Source organism: Amphibalanus amphitrite, unplaced genomic scaffold, assembly GCF_019059575.1.
Source record: "Amphibalanus amphitrite isolate SeventyFive unplaced genomic scaffold, NRLGWU_Aamphi_draft 000490F_arrow, whole genome shotgun sequence".
In the NCBI taxonomy this organism is placed as follows: domain Eukaryota; kingdom Metazoa; phylum Arthropoda; class Thecostraca; order Balanomorpha; family Balanidae; genus Amphibalanus; species Amphibalanus amphitrite.
The window spans coordinates 318,994-335,602 of record NW_024881984.1 but is presented as its reverse complement, the minus strand read 5'-3'; the positions used below and the strand labels follow the sequence as shown (position 1 = coordinate 335,602).

The window sequence follows — 16,609 nt, the reverse complement described above, 5'->3', positions numbered from 1 at the left end:
CAGAATGCTTATTGAAACGGACTATCAATCCAAAGATAGCAACATCTCAGGTAAGTGCCACACTAATGCACAGTGGACTCAACAAACAAACTACACGCGCCCGTTCCGAAAATCACGCTAAGCCCCCGCAATTCACAGCGAACAGCCCATATTATCCATCACTTCAATGGAATCCATGAGCACCTCCACCAGTACGCCACCTAGCGGCACATTGCTGAACCGTTAATTGAGATACCAGTCCAGTTGAATGTCTAGTGCAGCCTGTTCTGGTTATGCAGTCCAGGTTCGGGGTACCTACTTATGAATCAGAATTCAGAGACCACCGCTATCTGAATGGGCCAGTCCGAAAACTTCAATATCAGACTACAAGCAGGCGGCAGCAGCCCCGTCCTATGTGTGTCTAGCTCAGTCTAGTTCACGTTCCGTGTTTGTCCCTGGAACCAGCGAGCCGGCGCCAACCTCCCGGCTAGACATGCCGAATCAGTCAGGTGATTCACAACAGACTCAATCAAAACAAACCACGACTGCCAGCGCTCAGCGGTTCTGCGCCACCCGCTGGTGCATACCATAAAAGGGGGTTCGCTTGTCCAGGCGTGACAACTGAGCAACCATCGACCATTTGTAAATGGCGTCATGTGGATAAGCATCAGCATTGGACAAGTTCAAGTACAAGATAGGTTTATTTTGATCTCTCATGCTGGACCAGACAACCTGATCTGGTCCAGATCAGCAAAGGTCAGTTGAGCTAGTCCATACTTGACTAGGACCAAACTGGGCTAGCCCGGATTGTCCTGGACCAGACTGGGCCGGTCAAAGTCTGCCAGGTCAAGTCTCGACCGTATCTGACCCGCCGGGAGGGTGGCGCGGGTCCTGATTCAGAGGAATGCCAGAGCCCGGTGCGTGACGAGCGTGTCGATGGTAACCGAACAGGACTTCGATCGCGTCCTGTCCGAATCGGGGACCGATGATCCGCTGTCGGCCCGACGCCGCGCTGACGTCACGGCATCAACTGACACTTTCGCGACAACGGTGCAGAGCAAAACACGGGCTAGTCGGCGACATCGATGCGTCCACTCTCATCGCTACGGGAGGTTCTGCCGCAATTTTCATGCAATGCTGCCATCGTCGCTGCCGTTGTGGGTTTCTCCGTCGCAATCCGTCGTCTCCTGCGCCATCTCCACCGCGCCCTCCTGTCGTTGCTCACTGTCGCCGGCCCGTTCCGGCCGATGGGTATCCGATCCCCGTGACATTGTTACCATTCGACCGCCATCGGATCGCGGCACCACACCGCGTGCCGAGCCGCGCCGATCCGAGCCAACAGCAAAACACATCGATCCATCTCTGAGGCGCCGCACCAGCGCGCTCAGGGAGCCTCATCACGGCCAGAGCGGAGCCCATCTGACCAGAACCCAATCTCGATCATGTAAAATTAACGCCCAAACACCTCACCTCAGCCTTTCCTGTACTGACTCCGGCTGCAGTTAAAAATTCATACCGCTGCCGGCAGTGCAGTCGGCACAACTCGGCGCAATTAATCCCCGACGGGAAAGGTCAGCTCGGAGAACGCCTTGGAGCGCGCGCGGGTCGCCGCTCGCTCCCGGCTAAGTTACCCCGCTCCCAGCGTCGATAATGGCACAGTGTCTCGGAACCGGCAGCGCCGGAGTTTGCAGTGCCAGGGGACCCGGCTCAGGCCGATTCGGAAATGCGACATACGAGCCTCGAGTCTTGACTAAGGGCGGCTCCGGAGGCGGCGCAAGACGGCAGCCGGGGTCCCCCGAGGCTCCGTGAGCGCGGCCGCCGCCGGCGAGCGCAGTTTGGGAAACGGGATGCCATCGGCCGTGCCCTAGAGAGCTGGGACGACCGTGCTGCCGCTGCCGACAAAGCCCACGGCTGAGCTGCGTCAGTGAACATCGCCGCGGGCGAGCACAAAGAGAAAGCTTCAAAAGACAGAAACGAAAACACCACGCAGCAAGACTGGCGGGCAGCCCTCTGTTGTGCAGCTAGAGGGATGCTAGATACAGATTGACAGGTAGGAGCAAATCGAACAGTCTGGAACTGTCCTCTAGCAGGCAGACGGGCAGATGGGACCCATCCAATTGTATCAGGCTGGTCGAGGTCTGATAAGCATAAGCAGGGAGGGCTGAGTCAGGTCGTCTAGTAAGGCTGGCTACCAACCAACCTGTTGCAAACGTCGGCTGTTAGATGGCAGAAGAAGAAAAAAAGGAGAGAGGGAAGACGGATAAAAAGTTTAACTAGTGGTTCAGGGAGAGCTAGAGGTCGACAGGGTTTGAGAGGGAGCACACTTAACAGGTCCTTGAGGTCAAGTAGTGGCGATAAAGAGCAGCGACAGTTGGCATGCTCTTGACAGCGGATAGACAGGCTCGAAAAGTGGCATCCAAACGACTCGTTAAATGGCTGAACATGACATTCAGACAAAACGTGACGTTTACTACGCGAGCTGTCATATTTTGTTTGCTTTTCACATGGAACGAATATTGTAACCCAATTTCACATGTTTTTCTCACTAACACGAAATTCATATAACAAAGCAGTGCACTGGGAAGGTATCAACGAAGTAACGTCATTCACTCAGTAGCGGTTATGTCAATAACAAAAGCATCACGCACATCCGGCTGTCTCGAGTTCTGCAAACCAGCTCTCGTCACCGTGCTACATTTGTTAGCGCTGTTCTGTGTCCGGTTGACACTGCGTGTGTAAGCAACGTCAACACGTGTTACACCAATCCGCGTCGTCCGGCGCCACACAGAGTGGGAGCGGACGCTGGTTCGGCCCGGACCGAATTCAAATGAGACGGACGACGCCCGGTGACGGGCCAGAGTGAGGCGTAGGGGGCCGGCTGAGGGCGGTGACGGGAGGTCGGGACAGAAAAACGTACCGACGGAGCGACGGAGGACAAAAATGGTCCGCTGAAAGGGGTGGAAGAGTTGACAGACGGGAGGGGAGAGGAGAGAAGAGAAGAGAGCAAGCATGAAAGGAGAGAGAAGGGGGATAGGAGAGCTCATCAAACAGAGGAGTCAAGAGAGGAGAAGAGATAAAATAGAGGATAAAAGAATATCTAAAGAGTGTCAACGATTTTTTCGAGCGTCTTTTTTCCTAGAGAAAATTCGAGCGTCTTCAACGACAGGTAAAAAGCAGCGATTGAAGGGTCATCGTCCTAAAAAAAAGAAACGAAGCCTCAACTCGTTTCCAGACTGTTCAGTTGCTAATGCAAGCCTTCCAAGTTATTCCTAGGAAGTCAAGACGTTAATAACCCTGCTGGGGAAAAGCAAGTCTTACGACACACACTTTTGAAAAAAAATTCAGACCATTCCAAAATATCACCTCTGGGTAAGCTTTCAAAAGTAAGACCTTAAAAATTAGATGATATGTCCAGCTTCAGCCTACAAAAGAACTGTGAACAGCAATTTAATCGTAGCCCAACAATACCCCAAAAGTCGGGCAGTCGCCGTTCAAAGACACACGGCATGTCAACCTTAGAGAAGGGCCGAGCACGGAGACGGAGTGAGTCGAAGAGATGACCTTCAGGGCAGCCCGAGGTTTGAAAGGTGACCTTCGTCATTTAGGAGACAACACGCTGGAGTGGCGACTGCCCCTGGCCCAGACTGGAGAATGGAGAACCTATTACCCCTCGATAGTGGCGATTGGGCACCAGCGAGCGAGGGTTGTTTTTCAGGCCTCTTCTTTCCAAAAAGGTTCTTTCATTGATGAAGCTGTGAAAATTGTTGTAAAAAAGCATTTTGACTTTCATGGTGGCTTTATTCCGAGCAACTAAGTTTACATCTGTTTCGAAAAAAAATGAGGGCAGCACAAAAAGGCGACAAAGATAGGAGCTTAAAATTAAATTGATTTAAAGGAGCATCTGAAAACAATAAATACGGAAACTTCCTAGAACTCGGCATTGAGACAACTATGGCGCACACCACAACAGACCCCCCCCCCCCCGATGAAATTCTGACAAATCAAAATTTTCAAGAATTACGTCTGCTCAAAACTATTTAAAAAAAGCAAGTATCATTGAATAACGAGTGTAAGCATGCCAGCCCTCCAAGAAGTCATCAAAATCCGCAGTCGTCAGACCAAGGACCGAATACCTAACACCTAACCAAACACTGCGGGCAGCGACGAATACGTACTGACCCCGGCGCCGGCGACGATGGCCAGGGTCATGGCCTGGTCGAGCGTGTGGCTGTAGACGGTTCCAGTCACGGGGAGAGTCATCACTGCCACACCGGAGCACTGGTCTCATATGTAGACAGCCAGTCAGGGTCGAGTCGAAGGGAGCGAGCCGCGCGCGGTCGGTGCTGAGGTCAAACTGGCGCGCCTCTGCGCTCGCCGCTGTCGGTCACCGGCCCAGCCAGGTCGCAGGGGCGGTACCAGTGCCGCTGCCCCGGCGGCTACAGAGGCTATAGGTCACCCGTGGGAGACAGAGGTGACTGGATACGCCTATGGCTAAGCACCCCACCCGGTCGCAGGCCGTAAGTTTTAAGCTCGAAATATGCAACTGCAACATTCAGGAATAAAGTCGATCATCGAAAGCAATCGGTCTTCTCATTTTCGTTTTTGTTTTTATTTTATTGTTCATTTGAAAATGGGAAAAAATACATTGCGAATCGCTTCAGCGCACAAGAGAAAGAAAAAAAACTGGTTTTGAGGATCAGTCACCTAAAATAAATTGCCTGGAACTTTCCCGTGATATTTGTATATTAATTTTGTATTTTCGCAATTTAACCAAAAGAAGGGCGTGTCGACTTGGAGCTTTCCACTCAACCTCATTTATTTATTGGGGTTTTGAGTGAGGATGATACCGCTAAGATCGAGAATATATTCATAAACACGAATAAGTAAAATTGGTGGAGCAGAATAATCCACTAGAATGATTTCACCTTACCTTATCATACATGTCAGTTCCGGTAAAAATTTGCACAATTTATATGCATTTTGACAAAAGACCTTTTCGTGAATGCAAAGTAAAAAACGTCTTCAACTCCCAATTTGAATTTCTGGTAAACGCCTGGTACAACGGCTAACTAGTCGGTAAAAATTATACGGGAAAAGCATGCATTACTAGGCATAGAACAAAACAGTCTTCAAAATAAAATGAATATTTTCATTCTTAACCCTCGCCCACACATGGGGGGGTGGTTGCCCCCCCCCCCCCAGGTAGTCTTTCTGCTCTGCACTCAACATTGTTAGAGCTAGAAGGCTGATTTTTCGTATAGCTGCTCCTTTGTCCTTTCTTGATGTCCACTGAAAATTTCAAGTTTCTGTGATTTTTGGTTTCGGAGATATGACCTTGTTTTTCAGGTCATGTCATGACCCAAATGGCCAATTCTCAACATCTTGCGTTTGCCATGGGCCTTGTGAGCTTTTGATACCGTGATTTCGGCCTTTTTTGCCAGTCTTACCTCTCACTTATCATGGAACATGTTGTTCGACGATGTACAGGTGTCAAGGTCAAGGTCAAGGTCAACCTAGGTCATCTAAGATAATTGCCTTTCAGGCAAGCTGAATTTACTTTTTGTGAAGTTTTTTGACTGCATTTTTGGTAAAAGCTTCTCAGATTATGATTTCATGTAATAAAGACACAAAAACAATCGGTTGACCTGAAATGACCTCAGCAGCAAAAATCTGGTCGGGTAGTGTGACAAAGAGGTTCTAGCTGGCTTGGCACCAGAAAACAGCATCGCCATCGGTATATGATAAGCAGCGCACTTGATATCCAACGGTGACCCAAAACAGCAACATCTTTTAGTTTGACCTGACCTGGAAGGTCAATGACTGACCTGAGAAGGTAAAACTTGGTATCATTGGATTCGTCTCTTCCCAAAGAATCTTTTTGGTCTTTACCGCTAAGCTCTATCTCCAACAGGAACGAAATGGCGCGGGTGGGTGGCAACCCCCCCCCCCCCGCATGTGCGTTCTAGGATGGGAAAATGGCATGAGTGCGGGCGAGGGTTAAAGAATAGGTTTATCATGTTGTTTTTAACGGTACCAACTTGTATTCTACAATTAATTAGACAAACAATTATACTGCACTGTCAAATATTTTTTCATTGTTATATAGTTAGGTATTTTATATTATTTCGTTGCACTGCCTTTCATTCATTATTTCGAACGTCCCATCAAACAGCAATAAACCTTCCCGGTAACCAATCTTCCCAAGAATAGCGAACACGTTTCTCGTTCAATCTATTTCAGTTTCCGCCGCTCCCAAACCGGCCTGCAGCCACGCCGCCACCACGTCCACCTCTTAGCCGGGTCTTATACTGACGAACCCGGTGCCGTTTGGGCGACGGAGGAGGAGCCCGCCCCAGTGACGGTCCATCGCCTGGCCGGCACCGATTAAGCCGGTCTGCTGAGCGCTCTTCCGGGGCTCGAGCTGGCGGCCGATAACTTTGTCACGCCGCCCCTTCCTGGTGCGCCTCACCCGGAAGCCATTGGCCGGGTCGCCGCAGTCACTGAGCTCACCCTGCAAGCAGGCTATAACGCTTAACCGGGCGGTGGGGTCTGAGGACTCTGCGCGACCCTGGGGAGGAGGCTGACGGACAAGAGGGAGGAGCTGGCCCCGGTGGTCCAAAAATGGGAGCTGAAGCTGGGTACTTACTCGGGTGGGAGGAAGGACTCCGGGAGGCCCAGGAGGAGAGACTATTGGGACAAATCCGGTCGGCCACCCGAGGGCTGACCCGGGCGCTCAAAGAGAAGAGCTGGCCTCAGCGACCCAGAGTAGTTACCCCGGACGGCCCGGAGCCAACCACGGCAGGTCAGAGGGTCGCATCGCCCCGAGTGCGGGATCTATGAGGCAAACCTCAAGCGGATTCCCTCTGCTTCGGCCCCCATCCCTCGGGCTCACCTGGCAAAGCCTACTCGGTGAACCCAGCCAGCCTGTGGCGGGGATATACCGCTAAAAGCTTTGGCCATTGGATGTTGGCAAGCTTTCGCAGCATTAGTTAATATGATGGAGTGGATCCCAGCTTATGTCGATATTTGATTTGCTGCCAGGTTAGCGAATATGTCGTCGATAAAATCAACTACATATTTCTTCAAATAAACTCTTCCAGGTAAAATAAATTCATTCAAATACGACCCAATATTTTCCACAGTGCAAAGGAATCCGCATAACTCCACAAAAGGTCTGATCTATGGCAATCATACTACATCCGAGAATTGACCATACCAGCCAATTCAATCTCAGGTGCTTTATACGTCCGCAGATCACAGCCCGAGGGCGTCATGGGCTCGTCAAGGTCACCCGAGGTCACCTGAGGTTGCCTCGGCGGCCCCAGGTGACCGAACGCCATCGGAACCGATTTTTCATCAGAGGAGTGAGGACCCGCCTGAGCCCCGGCTCTGCAAACGGCAGCATTCCGCCTCGCGACAGACGACCATGGTGGACACCGGACTAAGGCGACAGGACACATCGATTCAGACGAGCACATCCAGACCTGACGTACTGAGGTCTCAGGATTATGCATTCCGGAGGGGGACTGCCTCAAGGTGCAAAAGTTTTGTCACGCACCACCTCACAATATTTCGGTGGCCTCAAAACCAAAACTAATAAAAAGACGACACAAACAGAATTTCAGCAGACGGTCGACTAGAAATATCGCAGCCCTGACGGAATTTCAGAATTTCGGTGATAAATAGAAATAACCACACAGCGACGGCACTGCGGCGGTAAGCTAGTCACGATGCTACCGGCGCGGATATTGCACCTGAGCTCCCGCTCCTCCTTTTCAATGCCCCCCCTGCCTCCCCACACCCCCAACGACCCCGCCCATAGATGCCGCTCTTCCGGCGGCCACACAGTCGACCCAAAGGCCGTGTTTGCCAGCGCCGGTGAATGCCGAGCTGCCGCAGTCTGTTCGGTCGGATAGCATTGAGCAGGACTGGAGTAACGTCCCAGAGCGGCGCAAACACAACACCTGGTGCAGCCCGGGCAAAATAACGAGGCAGCACAGCCATCGTAACAGGGGGAACTGGCAGCGCGGGCCCTAATGAATATCAATATTTGGAATGGAAATCCAATCAGAGACAATTGTTATATCAAAATTGCTCTCAAATAATCCACGGAACATTTGAAGGGGAAATAATTTCAAAAAGAACTGAAGAAGCAATATCCTGCTCAGTGCACCGTTTAACGGGCCTTGGCTTATTCGTGATAGCTCCATTAATGTAAAAAATGAAGATACAAAAACATTGTAATGCAAAAGTTTGTTCAGGCCCATTCGAGCTCTTTCTAACACAAAAAGTGTGACCACAAAATCCCGCTTGCAAGTTGCAACGGACCCAACACTACTACACCGTCGAATGACGTTCTGCCCATTGACAATAATGTTCGCGACGGACTTCGAGCATTTTCCGACCATGCCCCTGCAGCGCCCTCTCAAAGAAAACAAACGCCTAAACCAACAAAACGTACGCCATTTGCTTACACAACTTCGCTGGCATCCAAAAACTTTGCCTGGATTCATTGCAAAAGGTGAGACTGAGCACCAGGCTAGCTGAAGTTCCCACTCTTCAGGCAATGGAAAACAAGTATATCTGGATATGGCCCAAGTTTAGGGTATACTCCAGTTATGAAACAAAACTGACTCGTGTTTGTGGCTTGATGAACGAAATCTGTTCAGGGTTTGCTACACGCTGCACGTGAAATTTTATTCCGAGATTCAACAAATCGTCAATGCATTTGACTTCAATTACCTCGAAGGTGCTACTTCGGTTACCAAGCGCTATGTGGCACACGATGAAACATAGCCCTGAATCTAACAAATCAATTACATTATCGTATACGCGCATACAAACGTCACGCGTTATAAGCAAGCACCCACATTTAACGTTTCCGTACCACTCACATCACCCATAAACGTCAAAAAGTGATATTTATAGCTCAATTTGTAGCGGCAAGTAGGGCAAGGTATACGGTATAGCACCTATCGCCGACTGGCGACGCGTGGAACATGTGTGTCGGCTATTATCCAACGCTTAACGTGAAAGCATTATGGATTAAATGCAGTAAACGGTCTGAATATAGGCATCGACTCTACCACAACGTTTTACCGTAACGGCATAAACCACAATATTGGACAGGTGTAAAACAGTTTCCTTCATTTTGAATGGCCAGTCTAATCGGGTCACAGGGGAAGGTTTAGGGTCCGCTTAACACCTGACACCGTGAAGTTGATCAGTTTACATCGTGACCGGGGCCCGGGCCAGTACTGGTGCAAATGAATCACCTGAACGACCATATATTTCGGGGCCTGAGAGGCGCTGACAGCACCAGCAGCGAATGGATCGCACCGATATGCACGGGAAACGCCAGTCTCGGCGACATGGGATCCCCACAGCCGCCCAGCTCAACGGGCGGAGGGTTCACAGGATCAGATGCGAAACTTGCTTCAGCCTGCTTCAAGTACCTACTGCAGTGAGCTCTGTACCTAGTGCCGTCCCTTTAGTAGAGTGCCGCTCTCAAAGATCCCTGAAAATAAGCATTGAGATAGGCTGTATGTCACAAATCACTCCTATCGGAATGTCCAGCGACGGTAGCTTTGTGAGGACATCACAAATAACATACAAAATAGTGGGGTGCGTGTTAAAGCAAGATCGATAGTAGTCAACGCAAATAGAAATACCATCTTTCCATCATCCATGCGTTGACCGCATGTGTTGACCGCAAATTATTGAGCACAGTGCCAAACTGCCAATGCTGTTATATCCAGTAAGACCTAAAAAGTTCCCAATTTTAGGACATCCGTGTAATCGTGGAAAAACGTTGCAATGGTTGCTCTGCACGGGTTTATAGACGACTGAGCAGCCACTTAATTCCTATATGAAAAAACGTCGATATCGACTCAGTATTCATTATACTATTACTTTATTTCGGGGAAGCATGAAAGCACTTTGATACAGTATAGTATAATTAAGGTTTGGCAGAAAGTACCTCCTTACTTTTTAGTACAGGCAATCGCTTCTGCGCCTGACAGGCTTACTTGAAGAGCAGAAATAATCTATCCAACTATGATTTCGCAGGGCTTTGCAGCTAATAAAACACTTATCTCGTATAAAACACCTGTCAACTACCTCCTAACAGGGCAGGATTACATTGCGCGCCGAGGCTGGCGTCGATCAAATAAAAAGAAAAGAAAAATAGCATCCGACATGATAAATAACGGAACAAATAATATCCGGTAGATACCGTCAACCAATTACGCGCGCGTCGACAGAAGGACCGACTCCGGGTAGTAACGGACCGAGGTGTGGCGGGAGCACCGCGCGACACGAAAAAAAAAAATGGCGCAGGGATGAGAGAAAGCGAACCAGGAAAAACTAATGCGGTGCAAGATGATACTGATTGAGCTCATCATGTCATCTCTTCACTTTTAGTAAAAAGGTTTTTTTTAAATATAATAAGCGAAATTGTAGACCACTCAAAGTTCTGCTGGCAAGTTTTGATCAATGAAAAGAACAAAGTAAAAACTGACTTTTATTTCATGCAATTTAATCCGAAAACCTAAGCAATGTTAAATGCGAGAAGAAACTATAGCATCAATCATATCGATGAATTCGTTTCTTCTCGTACGTTTTGCCGTCCCTCCGTTGCAAACTCCGCAAAATAAGTAAACAAACTAATACCATGCCCATAACGGAAGCGATAAACAGCTTGCCACTTCACCGCGAGCGCTTTCGAGCGGTCTTTTGAACGGCCCTTTCCGGAAGCACACCGAGCAGCACGGAAGTCGCAAACCGTGTTACAGCCTCTCTACCCACCGGCAGGGCGTAGTTCACAGTCGCCCATCGGGCCGACCCCTGGCAGCGGCCCGGGCCGGCCGGTCCCCTGGCGCAGCCTGCAGGTTTACACGGCCGGTTTTACGGCGGCGCCCGCCGGCCGGCCGGCTTTTATATCAGGTGTGAAGTGCCGCGATACGGGGCGAGCGGCGATAGGCCATTGTAGTGCTGATCCGATGACGCAGCGTTAAGGTGCGCCGCCAGCGGAGGGTAGCGGCTTCAGAGAGAGCAGCATCTCGTCTCCGATCGGCCTCCGAGGACTGACAGATTCAGCGTATCGACCGGCGCCGCCGGCAGCTCTGAGGAGCCAGACGAGAGCCGATGGAAATGAGCCGGGCAAAATGAATAAATAAACGCCACGGAAATTTGGAGATGAATAAGAACAGTCCATAGAGCTCGGCATCGCCGCAAAAGTTATCGTCTTTTATTAGATGGAAAACGGTGACTAGTCAAAGACTTCAGAGTTCATTTATAGTCATTTTCCGGGAGTCAAAGATCGCTCTGAGAATGGCAAAAGGAACTGACGACGATTAATGGCGTTGCAGCACTCCCGGTGGCAGTTATGAATTAGACGCGAACTGCGCATAAGACCTATCAAAATGTTGCTCTCAAATGATAATCGCACGGATGGGAAACATACAGAACTTAATCAGGAAATTAATCAGTCGTGAAATGATTTCCAAGCCACGGATCTGCAGTTGCGTAGCTTACAACGCAACGCCGCGTGTGTTCAGTCCACCCAGCTCTCCAATCCACCTAGTTATTTCCTCCCCTGCTTCGTCCACTCGTGAGTGGAACTTGCATCGCTCTATGCGTGACACCTCCACACTGACTCGTGATCCCTCCTGCCGAGAAGAATAACACCGCCAATACGACTGCCCCGTCCCCCACCCCTTCCACGGGCACCTGATCGTGATGAACGAACAGTCGTGGTCTAACTCAGCACAGGCGCGATCGTCTCAGCTGCGCCGGTTTCGTCGGCACGGCTTACTGCGCCACTTTGGCCGGCCAGTTACCTCACCAATCACACTGCGTGCAGCGGCGGGCCGAGCTGTGGTGCGCAGAAACGCTGCACGACCAGCCTGGAGCGGCTCTGGGGGAGGGTGGAGCGCGGCGCGCAGCTGGCTGGGCCGGGCGGAGTGTGGCTCACGTTTGGCTGGGCCGTGCGACGCCGCCGTGGTGCAATGTGTCGATGGAGTGCACTGTATGCTGTCTTAATCGGTTATCTTAATCGGTTATCGGAGACGGAGATCAACGAGGAGGGTTTGAAATCAGAACTGATGAGTGATCACGTCTGACGCGCCTTATTGCTCAAAGACGATTCTTTCTTTAATTCACGAGCTAAGGCTTGAGGAAGCCAGTAACAAGACCAGGAAGTAGTGTCCCACAACCTGTTAAGAGTCACAGGTTGTGGGACTTAAGTATATCATTTGCTTGGGGTTGGTGCATCGTCGAAGCGTAAGCCCTACCTGCATCAGGGCGGTGTAGTGGTAAAGTCCGGCTAGATCTGGACCAATCAGAGCTAAGGTCTGCGGCTGAACCGTGGGAAAGAAGTCCTCGACAGCGGGACGCTTCATAGTCTCATGCGCGCTACCGAAGGCAGCGGCCGCTTACCTGCAACAGCAAGAACACCACCGTCAGCTCGCTCACGCACATATGCATGCACATGTAGGGTCAGCATGGCACGCAAGGCACTATACCAGCAAGAGTAAGGAGTAAGGACACAAGTGCATCCAGCCCAAAACACTGGAAGGTGCGCCTGCATTCGTCAAGATTTTTCACCTTCTTGTGCGAACCTTAAGATTTGTAAGATCATAAATATTTCGGAGAGGGGCATGTGTTGCGAGAAGTGGATCATCAGTAATTAGGACAAGATGATGCGAAACCAAGAGCTATGCCTTCCTATTGGATATCAAAGACAAAACACGATATACCTAATACCTAGCCTGATATACCTATCTTGAAATTTTAGCTTGTTAAGGCTTGCTACCACCAAATAAATAAACATTTCCCGTAAACAAAACTGACACCTATACAATATACAAGTCGGAGGTAACCCAATACAACTTCGTAAGTTCCGAGACATGTATTTCAAAATCTAAGAATTTACATTGCCACAGCTCTCAGTTCAAACCCTCGCGGACAGCGCTGTTTCTTCACGGCAGCGTGCGTGTGAACGGTGACGGGCGAAACACTGCGAGAAACAAAAGCACCTCGGGAGTCCGACGCGGTCTTGAGAGCAGCGTGACGGGGTGAGTGAACGGTCACGACTGTCGTTCGTGACGTGACGTGGCGCAACGTGACCTAACAAGGCGTCACGTGGGTGCAGGGGAGGGTGGGAGAGAGAGAGAGAGAGAGAGAGAGAGAGAGAGAGAGAGAGAGAGAGAGAGAGAGAGAGAGGGAGAGAGAGGGAGAGAGAGAGAGAGAGAGAGAGAGAGAGAGAGAGAGAGAGAGAGAGAGAGAGAGAGAGAGAGAGAGAGAGAGAGAGAGAGAGAGAGAGAGAGAGAGAGAGGCGAGGGAGAGAGAGAAGTTATGCGAAACATGATCATTTTGGGTTGGACGCCTCTTAAAAAAGTATAGCTAAAAACATCAAACACCGCGTGCATAAACATTCCACGCATCACGGTGCTGTACCTACTGAACCAAGAGATACAGACCATATGGCATTTCGAGACGGGTATCAAAGGTAAAAGAACGAGTAGGATTGTGGTCTGTGGATCATTTTCAATTTGCATTGCACAAACTCGCAGGGAAACAGATCGAATTATGAACTAACTAAAAAACATCAGCCCAGCTGTCCCATGGTCGATACTTCTCCCACTCCCATCACGACACAGATCCCATAGTCCCAGTTCATGATCAGACGGACCAAACCGTGTCTCGTGCCATCAATCTCAACTGATTAATGACAGACACCGTCGAAAAACGTCCGTTCTCTGCTCGAGGCCCGCTCCGCTCTCACGAAGTACGGCGCCACAGAGTAGACGGCCGCACAAAACGGGTTATGGTCACAAGAGCCGGGCCAGTGGTTATCATGAATGGGTTATGTACTCGCTAGACACTACCTCGTCGAACCATTCGAAAATCCACTTACAAGTTATTCCACAAACTGTTCAGAAAGTTAAACGGTCATCTATCGCTGTCTATACCTGATTCTGGCTGCTCCTCCAGCTGCGGCAGGTAGTAAGGTGTAGGCAATTCCAGCTTTAGGACGGGGTCAGGGTATTCGCCATTTGGCTGTCTGTCTGGGATGTTTGAGCGGCGGGGGCCGCCGCTCGGCCCCCGCCGCGGCGGGGGCCGGGTCGGTCGGAGGGGCTCCATTAGTCAGCCAAAACACTCGTCCGGTCCACTAATAACAGCGGGCCGACCATCCATCCCACCTCGCCGCCGAGAAAATACAGCCACAGCACCGCCACCAACCTATACAGCCACAGCACCGACCTCCAGGGGCAGGTGAGAGGGGCCCGAGAGGTCGGGAGGGGTTGGAAAGGGTTGGAAAGGGTCGCAAAGAGTCAAGAAAGAGGGGATGCAGAGGGCTGTGGAGCTCCGTAAAAGAAATATCAAAACTGTACGACTTTCTAGGACTTTGATTGAAAGGAATGTAAGTTTGACGCTGAACTGACATTCCGGCAGTGTTATCGTGCATCAACAAGCTAATAACTAAAAAAAAATGACACATTGAATTGAATGTATGAAACGTGAGCTGAGGTTAGCACACATTTGTGATTGATAAATTATTATTTTTCTGAGAAACCAGCCATCCTCTCCCTACCTAACTGAATCGAACAGCGACTACGGCCGTCACCTGCCAGCAGTGGCGGCAACTGGAGGCTTCGTCCTCGATGGCAACTAAATAACGCACCCAGTTTGCACAGCTGTCGCCACTCAATTTCGAGATTCATAACCTTCGAGATTGGGGATCAGGCGGACTGAGAGAAAATAGATAAATGAATGGCATACGCAGCACGCGCCATTTGTCAATACGGGAGGGAGAATATTTAGTTTATTTGAACGCACAAACGAGGCCAGCCAGGAACCAATATCGAAATGTTACTTGCTTATTTGCTTATGCATAACAAAATATTTAAATTAACTATTTTTACGTCAAACTTGCGCCTTTTCACAGCAACAAAGAAAACATGCATTTTAACAACATATTCTTGAAGCAAAATAGTTCAACTTTCGTCTCGCTGGACATTCAAATAAGAGATTTATTTGAACCCGATTTCGAATGAGCCAATACTCGTACAACATTTTCTCAGTAGACTCTGGACCTATCCGACAGGCTATTGAAAGGCTCCAACTCTTCTCACTTCTTCACTATCCAAATCCCTTCTCTCTAGAGCAGTGACACCGCAGCAGCCCAGTCCTCTCCCGCCCCACTGCACGGCGGTCCATTCGGCCCGCAGCGCACCCTATGACCGAGCGCAATAAGGCCGGTGATATTTGGTCGGCGCGCCTTGTTACTGCCTTTGACCAGCAGCCGGCTCATAATTACACCACACAGCCACGGCCACCGCCCCAGAGCGCCGGTCCCGGAGCCGGAGATGACCCGTCTGTGTATTTTCGTATTTGGATTAGTTTGCTCCAGGTACATACGCGGAGCGAGCGCCGCCTTTGGCGGCGGCGTCTCTCCGCGCCGGTGAGGATCGTCGGTTTACAGACCGGCCGGCGAGCGCGCTGTCGTCGCGTCGGTCTCGACAGCACGGCGGCGACGACCCCTCCCCGGTCCGGGACATAAACAGCGGAGAACTCGGATCAACAGACGGCGGTGGAGATGGAGGGAGGGGGGGGGGGTTACAGGAGAGCTCCCGGTGCGCAACTCCACCGGGGAGCCGCCCCAGCTGCAGCGGCGGCCGGCGGCCAACACAAGCAGCGCCTGGCACGTCCCAATTAGCGTTACAAACACGCACCCCGCGCACGGCGCACAAACAGACGGGCTGCGAATATACAGAGCTACAGAGCCGGCTAGCGTCTGCGACACGGTAGCTACACTACCTGAAGTATACATACGCGCGTCGGGCCAAACATAGTCCGTAACGCAGCGCGAGTGTGCCTGGAATGATACTCTCGAGTCCACTTCGCTTCGAAAAACAAGGTTAGAAAAGATATACTCCGTGCATCCTACCGCGGGGCAAAGTGTTTTTCATTTATCGGAAATGTGTTTTGCTGAATGTAACTATAAAAGCGTTACACAGAATTGCAAAATGATCCAGACCATCTCAGCCTTTACATATAATTACAAAAAGCACCGAAAATTATAATTGTACCCGAAACTGCACATGAAAAAACACCCAAATGAATGCTAATAGTATGTATTCGAGCTGAGGTTATGATGTCATATATCGATGATCTAGACCGTCCCTCGAGCAGCCCACAACAGTCACTCCAACCTGGCGTCCTCTCCCCACAGGTCGCACCAGCCCTCCCGTCGACCACGACAGCCCTCGTCGCGACTAACATTGCGCTGGTCCGGTCCGGAGGCAGCCACGGCACGCGTCACGGGCCTCATTCGGGACACGCGCGCCACAGCCGCTCGGCTTGCAAGGCACGCGGCTGGCTCGTCCGTCCGGCAGACAGGTGCAATCTCTGGGAGACCCGGGCGGCTAGGGCGGTGGGCGGTGGGCGGTGCAGTGGTGGGATGTGGGTGGTTGAAGGTGGACGGTGGGCGGTGGGAGGCAGGCGGGGGCGGGGGCGGTGGACGGTGGACCGTCAGGGCGGTAGGCGATAGGCGTGGTTCGAGAGGATAGCGGAATATGGTGGCCTGGGCGAGTTATGTTGACTAACTTGGCTTCTAAGATTCACA

General features: G+C 50.8%; 1 protein-coding gene across 17 annotated transcripts in view; it reads right to left on the bottom strand.

Annotated features, from left to right (window-relative positions):
• Positions 1-16,609, bottom strand: part of LOC122392546 (polypyrimidine tract-binding protein 1-like) — a 137,981-nt gene that overhangs the window by 62,595 nt on the left and 58,777 nt on the right. For 7 of the 17 annotated variants that reach the window (XR_006258540.1, XR_006258539.1, XM_043387563.1 and 4 more), the window contains one exon: positions 12,273-12,417. The exons of 6 other annotated variants lie outside the window; for them this stretch is intronic. Coding sequence is in view for 8 of the 11 variants with exons in the window: in XM_043387563.1 (XP_043243498.1) it covers positions 12,273-12,380 (108 nt within the window). In the remaining 3 variants the exon portion in view is untranslated. Of the gene's footprint in view, positions 1-4,158; positions 4,339-12,272; positions 12,418-16,609 lie in introns of those variants that run through there. 4 more of the 17 variants (XR_006258541.1, XM_043387565.1, XM_043387570.1 and 1 more) reach the window with 4 other exon arrangements.